The following is a 20,827-nucleotide window of genomic DNA, read 5'->3' as shown; positions in this document are numbered from 1 at the left end:
TCACTGGGCTGGTCACGTGGTTCTCAATATGGCGCCGCCCGTGGTTCTCTTCAGGAAGGGGCGGGGCCTGGACTGTAGGGGCGGAGACTCAGATTAAAGCGGTGACCGCTCAGTTACTGTTTACCATGGAGGCGAACGGCTTGGGGTGAGTTTTCTGTTGCACGCGCTGTAGCTACGTTGCTTTCCGATCCGAGTCTTCCAATTCAGGGATATGTCCTTAAACTCTTATTTTTCTGGAGATCTCCAAGCACCAACCCAAGTCGCGGAGATTCCATATCTTCCAATCATGGAACGGAACCTTTTCGTTCCCTGCCCCCCCACCCCCTCTTCCCGCAATCTCCATTCCACGGACTACTTTGCGGGACTGCATTCCAAGACTTCCTTTCTAGGTGACTCAGAACTAACTAGCACCTGGGACCATCAGCTTTGATCCTTTCTCTCTTGGTTTGGGGACCTCAGCTTCAGAAGCTTGCCTGAAATTAACTCCCTTTCCCCAAACTTCCTTACTGGATTTTCTTTCCACTTCCCTAGTACCTCCAGTTTCTTTGAGTTTGGGAAAGTGGACAAATGTGTAGGAAAGAGGCCCTAGTGGGGCCCTTCTCCTGGAAACTTGTGTGCAACTTGATAGAGGGGAGGAGCTGTGGGTGGGGAGCCATGGTTTGCAAGCAGGCCTGGAGGAGGCAGATAGCGGCCTGACTGAACCCACGCCTTCCCCAAACCACGGTCTAGCATAATGACATTTACTCCTACCTGTACATTCCATCTCATCCGCAGACTCCAGAATTTCCCGGAGCTGAAGAATGACACGTTCTTGAGAGCAGCCTGGGGAGAGGAAACAGACTATACTCCTGTTTGGTGCATGAGACAAGCAGGCCGCTACTTACCAGGTCAGGGGTAAAGGTGTGGTCTAGATAAAACCTGAAAATCTAGTTGGTGAAATTCTTCAGGGGAAGATGGTAACTTTGGAAGACCTCATGGTTGAGTCCTGTTCTCCATCTCCTCTTGTAGAGTTTAGGGAAACCAGGGCTGCCCAGGACTTCTTCAGCACCTGTCGATCTCCTGAGGCTTGCTGTGAACTGACTCTGCAGGTGAGGGCCTCACAAATGAGGGTGGGGTTTATGCCCTCAGTGGGTGGCCTTACTAACCTATTTGCTATTCCCTGCAGCCACTGCGAAGGTTTCCTCTGGATGCTGCTATAATTTTCTCTGACATCCTTGTTGTACCCCAGGTACTCAATCCTAATCCTGGAATGTGGGCTTTAAAAAAGGGGGAGAGAGGAATGCACTTATTGCAAATCCTCTGTCCTATCAGGTTTCAAGATAATTTCAGAAGTGGGAAGAGGAAAACACTAGGAATGGAGTTTACAGGGGGTTCAGCCTTTTCTTTGTTGCATGTGTTGAACAGAACCCTTCCCTCTGAGTTCCAGGTTGTGTACCCAGATATTTTATCCCCCTTAAGGCACTGGGCATGGAGGTGACCATGGTACCTGGCAAAGGACCCAGCTTTCCAGAGCCATTAAGAGAAGAGCGGGACTTAGAGCGTCTACGGGATCCAGCAGCAGTGGCTTCAGAGTTAGGCTATGTGTTCCAAGCCATCACCCTTACCCGACAACAGCTGGCTGGACGTGTGCCACTGATTGGCTTTGCTGGTGCTCCGGTAATGTGGCACAGGGGTGTGGACGGGAGCATGAAGAGATCAGGCTAGGTCTGGAATAGACAAAGAATTCTATGTCCTGCCATCTGCATCTTTCTGCAGTGGACCCTGATGACGTACATGGTTGAAGGCGGCAGTTCAAGTACCATGGCTCAGGCCAAGCGATGGCTCTATCAGAAGCCACTGGCCAGTCACAAGCTGCTTGGCATACTCACTGATGCTCTGGTCCCATATCTAATAGGACAAGTAGCTGCTGGTGCTCAGGTGAGTCTTAGGGACAAATAGGTTGCAGCTTGGTCTATGAGGATCCAAGGCAATGGTTTCCTAAACTGGAGAAATGAGGGGTGTTACTTTTCCTCCAGTGATCTGGTTAGAGTATCTAAGTGGTTCTCAATCTTCCTGATACTGTCACCCTTTAATACAGTTCCTCACGGTGTGGTGACCCCAACTGTAAAATTACTTTGTTGCTACTTCATAGCTGTAACTTTGCTCTGTTGTGAATCGTAAACATCTGATTTGTAGGATATCTGATCTTTGTGAAAGGGTCAATCCACCCCAAAGGGGTTGTGACCCACAGGTTGAGAACCATTTAGATCCTTAGCCCTTCCTGAAGCTGTCAGCCAGACTTTAAGGTCTGAGTATTTGCAATGTAAAGTTGCTGTTAGGATCTGGAGAAGGTAAAACTTTTTTTTTTTTTTTTTTTTTTTGGATCCACCTGCTTCTGTCTCTTAACCAAGTGCTGGGGTTAAAGTCGTGTGTGCCACTACCTGTCTGTCTCTCTTTCCTTTCTTCCTTCCTTCTTTTCTTTTTTTTTGTTTGTTTGTTTCTCTTGTGTATCTTTGGCTGGTGTGCACAACCACTGCTGGCTTCTATTTTTTTCTTTAAGGCAAAACTTGTTGACTGGAATTGAGCTCCTAGCCTCGGGGAATGTGTCAGGGTTTAAAGTCACCTGAGGAGAATTACGCCATCACGTGTATGTGGAGCCTGAGGTGCTTCCTCTTTGTGTGTTTTTCTTATCACCTATTTACAGGCATTGCAGCTCTTTGAGTCCCACGCAGGACATCTTGGCTCCGAGCTCTTCAGCAAGTTTGCACTGCCTTACATCCGTGATGTGGCCAAGCGAGTGAAGGCTGGGTTGCAGAAGGCGGGCCTGGCACCAGTGCCCATGGTGAGGACTGGGACAGGCTGAGTGAAGGGTGCAGCTCTCAGCCTGCAGAGACTGAAATCACCACTTGAGGGCAGCAGAAGCACACCCAAGAGAGCCTTAGTGTCAGATCTGCTTTCTCTTCAGATCATCTTTGCCAAGGATGGACATTTTGCCCTGGAAGAGCTGGCCCAGGCTGGCTATGAGGTAGTTGGACTTGACTGGACAGTGGCTCCAAAGAAAGCCCGGTGAGTGAGGGAGAAGTGGGCAGGAGAGGCTGAGGTGGAGGGGGTAAAATCCCCAAACAGTACAGTGGTGAGAATGTGGCGGTGCCTCTGCTTCTAGGGAACGTGTTGGAAAGACAGTGACTCTGCAGGGGAACCTGGATCCCTGTGCCCTGTATGCATCTGAGGTAATAACTGGGTGCAACATGTGTGTACAAGGTTTTCTCTGCGCAATGTGCAATGGCTGGGTGATCATGTATGTATGGTTTTATTACACCTGTCTCCCCTCTCTATTCTATACACACAATGTAAACTCTAAGAAAACAGGACATTTTTAAAATTTAAATTTTATTTTTGTGGCTGTCCATTTGAACCCTCATGGACACTCCTTGAAACTAAGGACCCAACCCAGAGCCTTGTGCTTGCTGGGAAAGCTTTTTACTACTGAGTTAAGTCCCTGACCCTGCCTCCCTTTTTTGAGACAGAGTCTCATGTAGCCCAGGTTAGCCTCAACCTCACTGTGTTGCTGAGGCTGGCCTTGAAAGTGCTAGGATTATGGATATACCCATCACACCCAGCTCTCATTTGTAATTTTGGTAATATTTACTATTGTTATTGTGTGTTGGGTCTGTATGCTATGCTGCATATGAGGAGGTTAGAGTACAACTTTGAGGAGTCAGTTATCGTCTATCTTTTTATGGGTCCTAGTGACTGAACTGAGGTCATCAGGGTTGCAGAGCAAGCACCTGACCTCTCACAGGCGCCTCACTTCTATTTTCTTAATATCTGAGACATATGAGGCTTCTGATAGATGTTGTTACTGACAGTAACCCTGTGGAGAAGCACTCCTGTGCATATATATATAGGGAGAATACAGCGTTGCTGGCCTCTCCTATGGACAGTACTCTCTTGGTTCTCTAGGAAGAGATTGGTCGACTGGTGCAGCAGATGCTGAATGACTTTGGGCCACAGCGCTACATTGCTAACCTAGGGCATGGGCTTTACCCTGACATGGACCCAGAACACGTAGGAGCCTTTGTGGATGCAGTACACAAACACTCACGCCTGCTTCGACAGAATTGAGTATGTGCTTTTCTGCTCAAGTACCACCGACACAGATTGTTTCCAGGAGAATAAAACTTCCAGAAACTTCCAGAGTTGGAGTCTGGCGTGCTGCTTTGTTTGTAAAGGCTTATGTCCTTGTCCTCAGGTCTTTCTGAAGCCCCACACCCTCCACGCTCCTCTCCTGCCCAATCCCCCCCCCCCCCACACACACACACGCGCGCGCACGCGCGCTGGAGGCCTCAGACTCGCAGAGATCCACCTACCTGCCTCTCAAGTGCTGGAATTAAAGGCGCATACCACCAGGCCTAGCTCCTTTGTTCCTTTTGTCAAGCTTCCTGTGCACAGTCTAGCCAAGTGTAGGGCTCAGGTATCAGTGAAGAAGTGAGCATGCACTACATATAGCATTAGCACCAGGCTCAGACTACCGTTATGCTATCAGCCATCCAAGCTCAGGATTGAGGTAATAAAGGTACAGCGTTCCAGGTAGTTGGGGCTATGGCATTTAAAGACAAGGGTTGGGGTACCTGTAACTTAGGTCTTTGTGTCTCAGAAGGAAGAAGAGAGTTCAAAAGGGGCACAGAAGATGCTAAAACAGTGCAGAGTTCAGGAGGCAAGAGGAGCTAAGGTAAATAGGGACTAAGGAGACTTTAGTTTGGATACCACAGTAGGGGAGGGTAGAAAGATAAAGAGCTAAGTTGCTTAGGATTGGAGCCTTAGGCTGTCCAGCTAAGGTTTCTGACGCCAAAGGGCCCTGACATTTAAGTTCATTGTGCATTGTTTTCTGAGTATACCCACTGATTTACTCAGAATCTTGTGCTCCTGATAATCATGTGATATTGGGAGAGTACTGTTTCCTAGGACAGTTTTGAGGTACCTTGGAACTATGGACGTGGGTGTAATGTGAGGAATCTTCCATCTGTCCATTACTGTATATCTCTGTTTAAGCCCAACCAACTCCCTGTCCCGTCAAAGGAGAGAAGGGCCTCATTTACTGAGAGAACACAATTTCTGCTTTTAGAAAAATCTTTTCTGTGATCCATGATTTATTCATAGAAAAGCACTGAGTTCACATACTTGCTAAAAAAGGGCAATCATGATGGGGGAAATGGAAGTGGCTTCCCCTTTGTCTGCCAACCCATTGGGCTGAGACAGTGTGGGCCCTTGGCTGGACAGTAACACATTAGTAGCCACGAACAGTGGATACAACTTACTGGTCAGCTTGGAATTAAAAAGATGACAAGTAGTTTTCAAAGAGAAAAATAAAGTAAATCAGACAGAAAGGTCCTTAGTTCATACTCTAGCTACTCCCTCCCTATCAAACCCCACCCAACCCTGGAACTAAGACACAACAGTAAACGCCGAAGACAACTGTTTCCAACTGAGTCTTCTGAATGCCCTTGCTACCTCCTACAATTCCAGGCTAAGCAGAGGGGTCATGAAGTAGTACGAATATGATACACTGTGGAGATCAGCATGGGCTAAGATGGGGCTTATCCGCTAGAACTAGAAATTAAGAGGGCAAGGCTAAAGGAATACCAGCCTTAGCCTCCAAATGAGCTACCAATGGGATTATGATGAAAGTAGGCAGAGGAAGTCTGAGGTAGAGAGTTGGAGGAAGAAAACATGTTTGTGTAAAAAAAGAACCATGGAGCGAAAGTGGCCAGTCTTAAGAGCAGGGGGACACGTGCTTAGAAACGTGTTTGCTGAGAGAAGGTAAACAGGAGGCATAGAGATGTGTAACAATGCTTGGCTAGCAGGAGACTAAGGAATGGATGGGCAAGAGAGAGTTGGCAGAAAGAAGGCACACTCATGCAGATCCTCAAGTGTGAAGACACTGACAGACTACATGGAGAGACCGCTCACATAAAGACACATCATGGTCAGCAGGCATACACTCAAGAGACAAACATGTTTATACACAGGTACCCGTGTGAGCCTAGATACGCACATACACTACACATGAAGACATGGGTATACTTAACACGTAGGTATGCATTATCACACACAAATGAAACCCAGCCTAACGCATGTCACACAACAGAAGTGACACAGGCATGCACACGTGTATGTGTACACAGACACATGTTCATACAGATATACACACATACAGACTGGAGATGAACGCAGATTCTCTAACAAGGGTGACCAGAGCAGATGTATCTTCTAAGCTCAGTGGCTTCCTGGACCTTTGTCTTCTCCTGGCACTTGCTACTCAGGTGTTCCTCAGGCTCCTGGAGTGTGTGAGGCAGAGGCAGGAGCTTCAGTGCTCACAACTTTGTGAGGCAAATATCTAAGCCCACTCTTGACCTCTGCCCCGTAATGACCACTAGGCTAGTTGTCCTATCTTCAGGCCACAGTTTTCTGCACAGACAAGACTTGGATTTCAACTGTCTATTTTTCTCCCTGCCGCCCCCACTTATCCACTGCCAACAGCATATACTCTGTATGGGAAACCTGAGAAATGGTTGTGAGTCTCCTCAGAAAACAAGCCTCTCCTCCCACCCACAGCTACTTTAAGTGCCCGTCAAATCAGAGTCGGAATTATAAATAGTTACAGCTTTACAATGCTTGACAACACATATACTATAGTATTTACAGTACCATAAATGCTTCTGTTTTCTCTGGTTAAGCAATCCCTGAGACGGAACAGTGTTCTGTGTTTGCCAAGGGAGTGGGGCCAATGGCCAGGACACGCAGGATATAGGGGCGTGAGGTGACATGTTGTGGGGGCTTCGACCGGTCTGCAGGGTCCAGCTCCTCCAGGAACAGTAGGGCTGGAGTGAGAAGCTTGCCAAGGCGGGAATACTGGCTAAAGTTGGACTCTCCCCATCCTTAGGTCTGTGGTACTTTTGGCTCAGCCACAAGTACTGAGTCCTCTCAGGGTAGACAGATGTTTCAGAGTCCTTGTCCTGACCTGGGAGCCCAGGCTGCCCTAGCAGCAAGCTATCCACTTTCTCAGCCGAAGCGCTCCCGAACCAGCAGCATCAGCTTCTTCTTGCCTTTGTATATCTGTTTGAGGTTGTCAATGAATTGGGCAAATTGCAAGTGACCATCCTGGGGCAGTAGGAAGGTTTCACGAGCCTTGCTCAGAAACTCAATGAACTCTCCATAGTGGCGGGGACTGATGTGTGTCAGACGGGAATGTGTGGTATTGATGTAGGCATTGATGGTTGCATCCAGTAGCTGGCGCAGTGGAGCTTTGTCTGTTGACATGAGCTTTCCAGAGCTGCGCCGGCCTGGGATGCCTGCCAGGCCTGGTGCAGTCACTGTGCACCGACGCAGAATATCAGAAAGCACTGTAGCGCAGTGCACACTTTTCACCACCAGGGGGATGAGAGCTGCTAGTTCATTCTTGCCCAGAGAGTGGCTGAGAGCACAAGCCCAGAGCACATCATTGATGGCTGGATGGGTGTCCTGGTTGTAGGCCAGGTTAAGATGGCTCATGGCCAGTGAGGCCAGCTTGAAGGCACGTAGCGGGTAGCCACGGAGCTCCATGTAGCGGGCAATGGTGAACAGCTGTGAATGAGTCATGCCACCGGCAGCAGCATCTATGGCAATCTGGTAGGCTGCCTCAAAGGCAATGTGGTCTTTCTCACAAAGTGTAAGAGCTGATAAGGCACAGCTCTGTGGATCCTTCATAGCACATTGTAGGGCCAGTGTGCGAGCACAGCTAGCCAGTTCCTCCCGCTGTGGATAGTCAAGACTGAGGCGCAGGATAGTGGTATGGGATACAGCTGTGGCAGCCACAATACTTGTAGCCTCGGTCGGGGTGAAGAGTGTGTACCAGCTCTGCAAGATGCTCACCAGGGCCCGCACACCTGTCAAGGAGAAACTGAGGTCAGCAGTGGCTACTTGGTCCTAATCCAAGTCTGCCCAGATGACCATTTGGGGTCTGAACTTGGCCTGCAGATGAGTTCTCCCTATTCCTTAGCACCCCTGGGATGATCTGAGGCAAACCAGAATAAGGGGAGCAACCCAAATGGCCAGACCCTATTTGGGGTCTCTTCCCATCCCAGCCCAGAGCCGAAGCTTTCTGCTGCACTCTCAGCCCTTCATAAAGACGAAGCAACGGAGTCCCAGGTTTGTCTGCCTCAAGGTGGGGCCCTAGGTTTCCCTAGGGATTCTAGCTGAAGTAGTGCCTTTGAGGATAGTCTTGTGTTGGGGCTTTGGGTTCTAGAATTGTTCTATGCCTCCAAGTTGTCTGTGGTTTTTCAGAAGCATAGACAGAGACTGGGACCAAATAACTGAACTGACTCCTGCCCTAGGGAGCACATGAGGACTGGTGACTGAAATGCATTCTCTTAGACATTTCTCTAATCACAGAGGGTCAAAGTGCTGAGGACATCAGGATATGGTCCAAGCAGTGACAGCTTAGGCTGATGAACCAAGGCCATCTTCTAGCAGCACATCCTTTCCCAGGCTACCAGCACAGAAATATGACAGCTCTAGGGACTCCCTGTCCTATCCCAAAAGGCAAGCCTAGAAACTCCCCAGGGGAAGAGGGAGGTGTAAGACTCACCCACTTCTGTAGCACAAGTAACCAGCCATCGAACCATCTCTCGGCGCCTCCAATTAAGGGTTGATAAGGTCATGCGCATCACCTAGACACAAAAGAGGCATTTCCAGTCAGCCATGCTTAACAGGTAAGATCCTCTCCTCCCTCTACCTCATACTGTTCTTTTATGCAATAGGTACTTTTTTTTTTTTTTTCCCGGAGCTGGGGACCAAATCCAGGGCCTTGTGCTTGCTAGGCAAGTGCTCTACCACTGAGCTAAATCCCCAACCCCACAATAGGTACTTTTTGATTGCTTGAGACAGGGTGTAGCCCAGGCTGGCCTTCAATTCTCCATGACCTAGAACTTCTAATCCTTCTGCCTCTACCTCCCCAGCACCGACACACAGTATCCCACCATGCCCAGTTTATGCAATAGTAGGTCCATCCTGAGATCTTATTTTGTGTAAGTAAGCACTCTGCCAAATGAGATACATTCCCAGCTCAATAACAAGGGTTTTGCATTACTGAATTAGTGGTCTTTTCTCTCTGTATTATGTTTAATTTCTCCCTACCCCTCTCACTAGACATGGGACTTCCTCAAGACCGACAACAGATAAGACTCTTATCATATCTTGATTGACTTGGAGGAAGGCAGAGATAGAGAAGATGGGAACCCTATAGTGCCTAAAGCTATTTTACTTCTGGCCTTAACTTTAAAATGGAGGCTACTTTTATACAGTCCTTACTTTCTGTGTACCCTAGAATTATATTCTGGAAGACTGCCTCATGTTCATCCCCTTGAATACTGTCCTAGATGACCTTGAACTCAGAGATCCCTTTGCCTTAGTCTCCTGGGATTCATGGCCACTATGCCTCAAGATCTCCATGCCAAGGTCCAGGTCAGAAACTTGTATCTCCCAGCCTCAAGACTGGGATCACAGGTGTGTTCTCCAATTCTGCATTGTAGTTCACTCCAGATGCAGTCAAGTTGACAACCAGGAATAGCCCCTACAATCCACCCCTTGTCAACTTGACACATGAAACAAGGTCTTGAATACACCTAACACGATATAACTGTTCCTCGTACAATGGCAAACGCATTTGTGAACTTAAAATGGGCAATGTCCCTTGGGAACATTCTTTTAGTATCGAAACTTAAATACTAATGGATGTTAAAGAAACTGGAAGAAAGACAAATGTGTTCTTGGTTCTTTTTTTTTTTTTTTCTTTTCTTTTTTTCGGAGCTGGGGACCGAACCCAGGGTCTTGCGCTTCCTAGGCAAGCGCTCTACCACTGAGCTAAATCCCCAACCCCCAACAAATGTGTTCTTAACAAAATAAAAGAGACATTCATATTACTTCATAATCCTCATTTCTGCAACTGGTCACGTGGCCTAAGCTGGTATTTGTAACTCCCTTCCTCTGCTACCCATTCTGTATTTCCTCCACCCTCAAGTCAGGACTGGAACTCAAGCAAGCCAGTAAGTAACATCCCTCCATGGCCTCTGCATCAGCTCCTGCTTCCTGACCTGAGTTCCAGTCTTGACTTCCTTTGGTGATGAGCAGCAATGTGACTATGTAAGCTGAATAAACTCTTTCCTCCCCAACTTGCTTCTTGGTCATGGTGTTTTATGCAGGACTAGAAACCCTGACTAAGACAGATACCTTCTGCCACTTGTCATTACTCTAGAAACCTCAAGTGGGGACAGTGCTGTCATACTCGTACCTGTAACCCCAGCTCCAGGGCTACGTTGAGCAGAGTGCTGTCTGCACTGCTGTCTGTGGGAGTAGCAATCTTGAATGCATCTTGAGCTAGTTTGAAGATGAGGGAGGAAGAATGGATGTGCTTCTGTATTGCTTCCAGAATAGTTCGTAGCCTCAGTGTATCCCCTATAGTCATTGGAAAAAGATGGAGGCAGGATTTCATTTGAGTTTCCCTAAGACAATAAACTGATTACAGCAAATACTAGTTGAATTATGCTAATTTAAACCCAATATTTCTGAATGCTACCATCTCTTCTGGTTTATCAAGCTGTCTCTTCTAATGCACGGTGGTTCTTTCTGTTTCTAGACACCACACAAATCCACCTCTCCCACCTTTTTCTAAAGGTTATTTTATTTTGTGTATATTGGTGTTTTACAACCATATATAGATCTGCTGTGTGATGTGTGTGCATCTGGAACCCACAGAGGTCAGAAGAGGGCCTTAAGTTCCCTGCAACTGGAAGATGTGAGCCACCATATGGATGCTGAGAACTAAGTCCAGGTCCTCTGGAAGAGCAGTCAGTGCTCTTCCACTGAGCTATCGCTCCAGCCCCTCCTCTCTCCCAAAAATATTTGGTGACACAATTGAAATATTAAGTGGAGTTCATACTTTAAAGTACATTGTCCTGTGTTACACAGTTCTATGAGTCCATAATCGCGATGTCATACAGGCTAATTTCACTGCCCTAAAAACTCCTGTGTTCTTCAAACCTTTCCCCATTTCTCCCGGACCCTGGTAACTATAATTTTATATAGTTGGAATCACATAGCTTTTTCAGATTGGCTTCTTGCAATATGCAATACATATTGAGGATCCTGTGTGGGTGAAGTTTATCTTCTTTTATTGCTAGATAGTATTCCATTGTATGGATATATATCACAGTTGTGAAGAACATTTTGGTTCCTTTGGGGGCAATTATGAGTAGACATGTGAGTATTCCTGTGCAGGTTTGGGGAATGTATATATTTTTGACTCTTTTGGGTAATAGGAACATGACTGCTGGAACATATGCTAAAGCTACATTTGACTTTGTTAAAAAACTGTCTTCCAAAGCGGCTGTGTATTTTATATTCTCCCAGCAATGAGCATTTCTTTTGTTCCAAACTGTTGCCAATGTCTTGATCTTAGCTATTCTAACAGTGTATATTGGTATCTCGATTTAATTTAAAATTTCCTAGTAATTTATTCTGTAGACCAGGCTGGCCTCAAACTCAGAGAGCCTTCTGCCTCTGCCTCCTGAGTACTAGGATTAAAGGCGTGTGCTACTGCTGGCTTTAGTAAGTTTTAAAATTGGACTGTTAACTTTCTGAGTTGTTTATTTTATTTTATTATTTTTTTGGAGACAAATTGATTTGTCTCGATTTGGAGTAGAGTCTCATGTATTCCAGGATGGCCTTGAACTTATGTAGCAGAGTCTGACCTTGAACTCCTGATCCTCCTTAATTCCCCTCCTGAATGCTGTGATTATAGATGTGTACTGCAATGCCTGGTTTATTCGGTGCTGGAGCTCAAACCCAGGGCTTCAAGCATGCTAGGCACATACTCTACCAACTGGGCTGCAGCCCCAGCCTCCGGATAAGTTTAAAAATTCTTTGTATTATGTGGGATATAAGTTCTTACATTGGTTTGGAAACACACTTTTATAATCAAGAGTGTCTTTGATGATCTGAGGGATTATGAACTTGGAGATATTAACACTTTGTGTCTTACTGACACAGAAATATATACTACTATATATAAATATATAAAATACTATTATATTAATATTAACATTGATGGTCGCAAAATAATGTTATTTTGCCACAACTTTAGGTGGCTAAAGAAATAAACTTCCATGCTACAGATCTATGATTTCTGCGTTTATCTTCAAAAACATCCATAAAGGGCAAGTTCAAGGGCTGGAGAGACAGCTCGTTAGCGAAGAGCACTTGCTGCTCTATCATTAAGACTTAAGTTTGTATCCCGACAACCATATCAGGCACCTTCCAAAGCTTGTAATTCCAGCTCCCTGGGATCTGATGCCTCTTCTGGCTCCTGAAGGCATTACCACCAAGATATTTTTAATTAAAAAAAAAAAAAAAAAAGATAGCTGGGCAGTGGTGGTGAATGGCCTTTAACCCCAACATTAGGAAAGCAGAGGCAGGTGGATCTGAGTTTGAGGCCAACTTGGTCTACAGAGCAAGTTCCAGGACAGCCAGGGCTACACAGAGAAATCCTGTCTTAAGAAACAAAAGAGAAAGAAAAAAAGACATCTTAAAATAAATGTCCACAGTTTCCTGGTACAAGATACTCCGAGTCCACGCAGCTGGTACTTTACTGCAGCTCTTTGTTTCAAGCTTCTCTTCTCTTCTTTTGTGATGAAGCCTGCAGAGCTAAGATGACTACAGCCACTCCCCGGGCACAGTCATGCTGTATCCTTTGACCAAGTATGGTCGAATAATCACAACTCTGATGTAGTATGGAGAGTTATAAGTCTTTGAGGCTGAGACGCCACCAACAATGATCTCCATTTTATAGATTTTTGAAGTTGAGATTGGAAACTGACTTGATCAGATGGAAGATTACATTTAGAAATTAACTTAAAAATCATTCAATTATGAGGCCATGTATGGCGGTGGACACCTTTAATCTCAGCACTTGGGAGGTAGAGGCAAGGAGGATCTGGGTGAATCTGGGGCTACAGAGTGAGTTCTAAGACAGCTAGGCCTGTACAGAGAAACCCTGTCTCAAACAAACAATAACAAAAACAAGTAAACATAAACAAATAAAATTTGGAGCTAGAGAGATGGGTTTTGGTTAGAGAATATATTGCTCTTACCCAAGTTCAGTTTGTAGAACCCATGTCAGGGGGCTCAAAGCCTCCTGTAACTCCACCTTTGAGGGCATCAGAAACCTCTAACTTCACTGAACACTGGGACTCATGTACACAGACACACAGTGTGAAATAAATTTTTTTAAGAAAAGTAAAAATCATTTGATTCGGGGTCTTACTATTCTAAAGTAACTGAGGCAGAATTATGCTCTGAATCCAGGTGCTTTTTCTAATGAAGTCAGCATGAAGATCCCCACTGCTCCTGTCAACACAGAACACATGGCTTCTCCTTTTCAGGAGACTTCCGGCCCTGGCTGGGTAGGCTTAGTAGAGATGCTGAATCTAATGTCTACCTGTGCTTACCTTTGGCAGCAGTCAGCATGGTGGAGGCCAGTTCACACTGCTGTGATTCCAAGTGCCCGAGAGTGAGCCAGCGAGGATAGCGGCTGGGCACCACTGACACCCTGTGATGGGGGTGGGCAGGGTCGCTTGCAGAAGACGAGTTTTCTAGAACAGGTAACCTAGAAGACCCAGGAAACACCGCCGTCAGTTTCATTTAGACTCTGGCCATTGTGACCCACTTTAGAGAAGTTTGCTTTCTGCTAGGGAGGAATTGGTTAGGGAAAGACAGGCTTTGATGGTTTTAAACCTACAATATATGCCAGGCAGGTACTTGGGTACTTGGAAACCTCAAGCTGAACAGTTTCCACTATAAAGAGATTTGACAGGCGCATAGAGTGCCACAGGGCTATTTTGAAGAGCATAGGAAACATATGCCAAGGAATTTCCCTTTTAGCTCAACAGTCCTCTCAGTCTTATGGCTTAACTAAAATTCTTTCTCTGTATGGTCTGCTACATCCTACAGATCTACATGTAAACCAAGAATCTTACTCTCGTTTGAAAACAAGGTTCTCAGAGCTTTGTTTCTGGCTGGGTCTTGGAGTATACATATTTATCTCTGCTCCTCCTACGCTCCTCTGGGGACCTGCACCAGGACCCATGACTGATGGAGTTGTGCTAGGATATAAATCCCTTCTCAGGATACCCAAGTGCTTCCAAAACAGGGAGGCAACGTATCTATTATATCTTGGGGCACCTGCTCAGACAATTTACCCTAAATATGTGGAGGGGTCAAGTATTTCATTAATAAAGAGTCCCAGAGCCTAGGTCATATGAAAATACCTAGGTCCTGGTTTGGGAAAAGACACAAAGGGAGAAAGGGGAGTAGGATAGGCAGAGAATGCGGCACCGAAGACATCTGCATTCGCGGAGGCAATCAGGCTGGACATGGGCTACCCACCTCATGGCACGTAAGGCTAACTTATAAGACAGGTCTGGATCATGAGGCAGCAGAGCTGAGAACAAATACTTTGCAAAGGTGTGCATGGGAACACTCTCCCGGTGGATAACTTCTCCTAGACCGCTGAAGGGGCCTCCTGAAGGAAGAAGATGAGCCAGCCAGTTATTTAGGTGTTTGTTGGTTTATTTTCTTATGCCTATTCTAGCCTAGACTTGGGAGCCCAGGAACCCAGCTGAGGTTGTATGCTAACCTTCATTACTCTTTAATGTCATAAATATTTCTGAGTGTGCTATGTCAGAGAGGGGAGCCCAGAGTCATAACTAACGGTCTTGTTACCACAGCCCCCTTCCTCCTTACCTTCCAGCAGTAAGATGCACTGTTTCCGCAGGGTCTGCACTAGCTCCTCATCCAGCTGCAGCTCCTGGAGTTGGCTCAGGAGTTGCTCCTCATTACGGCACACCTTGTCCTGTGCATAGAGGCCTTCAGGCATCACCCTCTGTTGACCCATGCCCATGAGGGCGACTTCCAGGGCCAATGACAGGTACGACTCATTGCTACTTGGGCAGCCAGAAGCCACAGGGACGTGCTGGTAGACAGGAACTCTGCTTTCATTCACATCTGAGGACAGCAAGGGCACCAAGTTCTTTAGGACAGCTCTAGTGGGTTTTCTGTGTCCCTGCCTGTCCCACTTTGGAATATCAGTTGCTTAATAGTTATTATAAAGCTAGACCAGAGCCTCGACGCAGTAAGAAAAATACATTGAAAAAAGATAGAACCACAAAAAAGAACAATCACTCCAGCTCTTGCTCTTCCTCTCTCTTCTCTGCTCTCTTGTCCTCTTCTCTGTCTCTTCTCTCTACCTCCCCACCCCTGCTTTCCCTCCATGTGCCCATGGCCGGCCTCCTTTGTTCCTCCCCTCTTCTACTCTTCTTCTCTCATTAAACCTTTCCACGTGGAAAAAAGAAAAAAAGAAAAATCACTCCTTCAAATCACACACAAATTGGTTAGGCCAGTCAGAGAAGCATATGGTCTTATTTTTTGCCAATGTACAGTATAATCCGAGTGGTTTTGCGACTGTCCCACTACCTTAGTGTGAACACCTGTAGGGATGAGAGCATCTCCCTGTTCTAGTTTTCTCCAGAGCCTGACTCCAGAAGAGCAGTGTATGTCAGGCAAACAATGAAGCAAATGCACCTTCAGAATTCCCAAGCTCTAAGTGTTCTTGTGCAGATGAAGGTGACTAAAGATGTGTCCCTGTATAGGAGATTAGGACAATCAGGGCCTATCCTGGCTTGACTTGGGTCAAGATACCTGAGATACCTGAGTCCCTTCAGTTTAACTCTTACTTTGGAAGCTCTTACTTTGCATCTTCTACGTTAGGATTTTATATGCTTCGCTGAAAACTTCAGGACATGAACAGTGTTTAGGGGCCAACGTCCTAGCTGGGTATGATGATATATGCCTGTAGTTTTAGCTTCTCAGGACACTGGTAAGAGGATGGCTTGAGTCTTTGAGTTCAAGAACAGCACAGGGAATAAAAAGGGTATGCATTCAATGAGAGCAGAGGCCCTTGTCTCTGTGAAGGCTCGATATCCTCCCTACAACCCGCTGTAGGGGAATGCTAGGGCTGGGAGATGGGAGGGGGTGGGTGGATTAGTGGGTGAACACTCTCATAGAGGCAGGGGGAGGAAGGAAGGGATAGGGGGATCCAGAGGGGAAACTGAGAAAGGGGATAACACTTGAAATATAAGTAAAGAAAACATCCAATAAAAAAGGGGGGATATGCATAAGGGTTTGGAGGGAAGAACGGGGAGGGAGAGGCAATATAATTATAATTTCAAAAACAAAACTAACAAACAAAAAAGATCTTGATTCCCACCCCCCTTTCTATTAAATAGCTCTGGAAGACAATCAAGCGGCAGGTAATGCTAGTATCACATCAAGAGTAGCCATAATGTCTGCTTGCGAGTATGATAGTGTGGCAAGAGTTACTGATACCAAAGCAAATGCAAATAAAGTCAACACAGTGATAGCATAGGGAAGGGAGAACAACCACGTATCTGTCCTTGATATGGGGTACTTAGCCTTATCTTTTCTATTTGGCAAATTGGTATAAACCCACCTGGAGGAAGACTATTAAAAGAAAATCCGAGTGTAGCTAGGTAGCTAGCTAGATGCTGACAGGCTTAAAGGTCACTGGGCTGACTCCTTCATAGTCGCCAGTTCTAAAATGAGGGTCTCAGACTTCAGGGTTTTGATTATTGGTCAAAAAAAAAAAAAAAAAAAAACTGGCTCTGGGGCTGTAGAGGTGGCTCAGCAGTGAGAGCTTTGACTGGTCTTCCTGGGGAGGTGGCTTCAGTTCCTATCACCTATATCGAGTGGCCCAAAGCCACTTCTTGTTCTATATCTAGGGCGACCTGACACCTCTTTAACAAAAATAATGAAAGCAGAGGTGGGTTGGCTTGGCAGGTGGAATATTGAGTTTTATCTCTGGCCCTGGGTACAGAAACGACATTTTATTATGCAGGAGAAAAATAACTATTTAGGTAGGTGGAAGCTTCTCGGTAAAGAATAAAGAGTTATCATGGTCTTCCTTCCATCCTTCCTTCCGTCCTTCCTTTCCTCCCCCTCTTCTTCCTCCCCCTATCCCGGTTTTGCAAGATAGGGTTTTTCTGTGTAATCAGGCTGTCCTGGAACTCAGAGAGTCACCTGCCTCTTTCTCCCGAGTGCTGGGTTAAAGGCATGTGCCACCACCACCAACTGTCTTCTTTCTTAACACCTGGACAGGGAGGTATTAAGATGATATCTGAAGATGATGTTTGTTCCAGCAGTTTCAGAATCATATAAAGTCTACCTAAAAATGTAGTCTCTTAGTCACTGCTCATTCTTTGAAGGTATTTTGCTGTGCAGTGGCCCCTCTGACCACTGTACACTCTTCCTTTGAGAATGTATCACCCTACTCTAATAGAGTCCAAGGATCTTCTATACTACACTGTATTGTGCTTGTCTAGTTTTATTTGTTTGCTTTTGAGACAGGGTCTCACTATATATCCCTGGCTACGTGTAGACAAAGTGAGCCTCAAACTCATAGAGCTCCTCTTGCCTCTGCCTGCTAAATCCTGGGATTAAAGATATGCGTGAGATTACAGATATTCGTGAGATCACAGATATGCATGAGATCACAGATATGCATGAGATCACAGATATACATGAGATTACAGATATTCGTGAGATCACAGATATGCGTGAGATCACAGATATGCATGAGATTACAGATATGCGTGAGATTACAGATATGTGCCATCACACCCAGCTCTGTCTAAACTCTCTCAGCAGAGATCACAAGGATTGAGGAGTCAAAGGGAAACTAGAACAAGATCTGATAAGATGATTTCAAAGAAAGAAACATTGTTTTTTTAAAAGACTGATTTACGTATTTTACATGTATGAGTACTCTATCAGCATGTACACCTGCATGCCAGAAGAGGGCACTGGATCCCAGTATAGAAGGATGTGAGGCACTAAGTGGTTGCTGGGAATTGAACTCAATCTCTGGAAGAGCAGACATTGCTCTTAACCGCTGAACTATCTCTTCAGCCCTCTACTTTGTTTTGTTGTTTTTTGAGGCAGGGTCTTGTGCTATGTGGTCCAGAATGACCTTTTCAGTTGTAATTCACCAGCTTGAGCTTCCTAAGTGCTGAGATTATAAGCCTGAGCCACTATACTTGGCTCAAAAAAACGAGGAGGAAAGAGGAGGAGGAGGAGGAGAAGAAGGAAGAGGAGGAAGAAGAGGAAGAGGAAGAGGAAGAAGAGAGAGTCAGTTAGTCAGCTGGTCAATCCATCTGTCCGTCCATCCAGGCTACCCTTGAAACCCTGGGCTCAAATGATCTTCCTGTTTTAGCCTCCTGAGAGTAGCTATGGCTACAGGTGGGCACTGCTATGAATACGTTAACACACACATTTCTGATAGAGGTTCTCTCCCCCTTCTAGACTGCTCTGAACTTTTGTCCTCTGACTCCTAAAGTTCCTCTAACCATTCTTATTCCCCTAAGGAAGCTAGTAAGGTGCAGCAGGAAAGCAGGGCTCACACGGCCACAGCAGAGAGGTGGCTTGTCTCAGGCTGACCCTCGTACCTGACATCTCCATGTAGCTGTCATCATTCAGGCGGCAGGCCTCAGTCAAAGTGAGAAACAGGCAGCCAATGGGATCCAGGGGATGGCCCACCCAGCCCTCCAGGTTTGTGATTGTTGTTGTTCCTCTCTGCAACAACTCTGGAAATAAGCAGGTTTCAAATTTTAGACAGAGAGAGAAGGGAATGTACTTCTGCTTTCATTTCCTAATCAGTCTCACTCAGTCCTTGACCAGAAAGTCAAAGAAAAGCTCCCCATACTGTCATGTCTTTGCTGGATTGGCCTGATTGCAATCTCCCCAGCCAGTTCTAGTTTATATTGTGGGCTGGCAGTGCATATATGGAGACAGCTTTTCAGTTCAAAAGCATCTTCTCCAGGTCTTAATGGGTCTTCCAGGAGGAAGCCTGGAAGCTTCCTGTGAAAAGCAGGCTCATTGTTCCTGTTTCACAGACAATAAATAAAGCTGAGAGTCACAGAATGGCGGGAAGGCACTCCACTCAGCAGGTAGAATTACTTGGAATTCTCAAGCCCATGGTACTGAGTGAAAATTAGCTTCTTCATCCTTTTATCTCTTTCAGATCCTTATCACCCCAGGATGTTAGAGGATCCCTAATCACTATACCTTTCTTCTGATGTTTGTAGATCTCCAGCTGCCGCTGCTGCTGCAACCTCAGAGTATTAATGATGGCCACCGTGAGTCTGAGAGCCTCTTTTGGATACCCATGAGATCGCAGCGCATCAACCCGAGCACAGGCTGTAGGTACATGCTCTACAAGTCAGGAAGAAAATATTTTGTTTGAGTTAAAATTTCAAATCAGGAAAGTCCTATGTTTAACAGACAAAGAGATCTGTCCAGTTCTCAGATTCAACTTGGCGTCTGCTTTAGAACAGGGACCGTGTTTTTTATCTTCGAGGATGTAAGTGGAAGAAGCCATCTTGTAAGGGCTCCTCTAACCTCAGTGATGGTTTATTGTAGAAGGGATATACAATCAGAACACTAAAAAGCAGACTCTGTGAATGTGCACTATGGGAACCTGGTGGAGGCAGCAACTAGCTGTCTAAAGGAAAAGCCTCAGCAAATGATTAGCTTTATTTTCAGAGGCGGGGGTCTCATGTAGCCTAGATTGGTTGTAAACTCTGATATGCAGCTGACGGTGGCCTTGAATTCCCGATTCCTCTTGCTTTCAAGTTTTGGGATTCTAAGCGTGTACTATCAGGTCTAGCTAGCTTCATTATCAAATGGTTAATACATTCATTTAGTAACCCTATGTCTCCTGAGGACCTATATTGTATGCCAGGTAGTGCACTGGGCAAAGGAAATACAGAAATAGAGAAGACATGACAGCTGCACTAAGTGCTTATGACTGATATCTAAACAGACAGTTGTAAGGCACTGACATGACAATACCTACACTGAAAATATCTCAACTAGGCTTGAAGAACAAGAATGATCATGAACAGGTAGGTAAACAAGGAGGACTTTCTTAGCAAAGAGTACATATGAATAATCATGTATAAATAAGATCATAACTAAAGTCTAGATAATTTCTTTGGAGTATGGCATACAGTCCAAGGTAGTTAGAGCTAGGCTATAAGACTGGAGATAGCCTAGAAAGGAGTACACAGAGATCTGCTGGCTCCGCCTCCTGAGTGTGCCACCATGCCCAGTAACTATCAACTTCTCAAAATGGGAATGATCCTAACAAGCCTTTCAATTGCTTTGTCATTCCTTTAGAGCTAATATTGAAAGTTACAGAATAACTGGGACTGGGAGGTGGAAGCAGGAGGATCCCTGGGGCTGGCTGGCTGGTCTAGCTAAATTGGTAAGCTTCAGGTTTAGGGACAGACTGAAATATCTGTCTCAAAATAAAAGGTGGAGAGAGATGGAGAAAGATACCTGATATCTACTTCTGTCCTTCACACCCACATCCACACATCTGAATGTGTAACCACACACACACAAATACATGTGCACATACAAGCATATATACAATAAACACATAAAGTGCAGACTTAAAGATATAAATAAGTAAAATACAAAATAAAAACTGATAATGACTCTTTACAGTTCCATGTATATTTACCCAGATTTTTCATTTCTAAATAAAATTGGGATATTATAATTATTCTTTTCAACTTAACAGTACATTGTGAATATTTTTCAATGGTGTTAAATATGCTTGTATAACAGTCAAGATAAATATGTGTCACCCCGCTGACTGTTCCTTTACTGCTTTATC

The 20,827-nt window shown here is 45.5% G+C and overlaps 2 protein-coding genes and 1 long non-coding RNA gene across 4 annotated transcripts in view; 2 read left to right on the top strand and 1 right to left on the bottom strand.

Moving 5' to 3' along the window:
- Nucleotides 1-20,827, top strand: part of LOC148005993 (uncharacterized) — a 1,435,680-nt gene that overhangs the window by 518,739 nt on the left and 896,114 nt on the right. The gene's annotated exons all lie outside the window — the stretch shown is intronic.
- Urod (uroporphyrinogen decarboxylase) lies at nt 89-4,179 on the top strand. Of its 2 annotated transcripts, none has more exons than NM_019209.1 (10): nt 89-145; nt 775-887; nt 1,009-1,088; nt 1,166-1,228; nt 1,459-1,656; nt 1,756-1,917; nt 2,684-2,821; nt 2,945-3,045; nt 3,143-3,209; nt 3,943-4,179. In NM_019209.1, exons 1-10 carry the CDS (start codon nt 126-128, stop codon nt 4,102-4,104), a joined length of 1,104 nt encoding a protein of 367 aa, NP_062082.1. In that variant the 5' UTR covers nt 89-125; the 3' UTR covers nt 4,105-4,179. The 2 variants fall into 2 exon arrangements, with proteins under 2 accessions (NP_062082.1, XP_087403897.1); XM_087547771.1 differs by having other exon boundaries at nt 112-145; nt 1,427-1,656; nt 3,943-4,176.
- Zswim5 (zinc finger, SWIM-type containing 5) overlaps nt 5,092-20,827 on the bottom strand; it is a 117,431-nt gene continuing 101,695 nt past the window's right edge. Inside the window, 8 exon segments of the mRNA NM_001401321.1 lie at nt 5,092-7,904; nt 8,606-8,687; nt 10,307-10,470; nt 13,521-13,678; nt 14,458-14,593; nt 14,815-15,075; nt 18,591-18,728; nt 19,210-19,356. Of these exon segments, the coding sequence (NP_001388250.1) occupies nt 7,042-7,904; nt 8,606-8,687; nt 10,307-10,470; nt 13,521-13,678; nt 14,458-14,593; nt 14,815-15,075; nt 18,591-18,728; nt 19,210-19,356 (1,949 nt within the window). The 3' untranslated portion in view covers nt 5,092-7,041.

The sequence above is a fragment of the Rattus norvegicus genome, chromosome 5 (assembly GCF_021556685.1).
Source record: "Rattus norvegicus strain SHRSP/BbbUtx chromosome 5, alternate assembly SHRSP_T2T, whole genome shotgun sequence".
In the NCBI taxonomy this organism is placed as follows: Eukaryota; Metazoa; Chordata; class Mammalia; order Rodentia; family Muridae; genus Rattus; species Rattus norvegicus.
The sequence above is the reverse complement of the archived record's forward strand: the minus strand, read 5'-3'. Positions and strand labels throughout refer to the sequence as shown.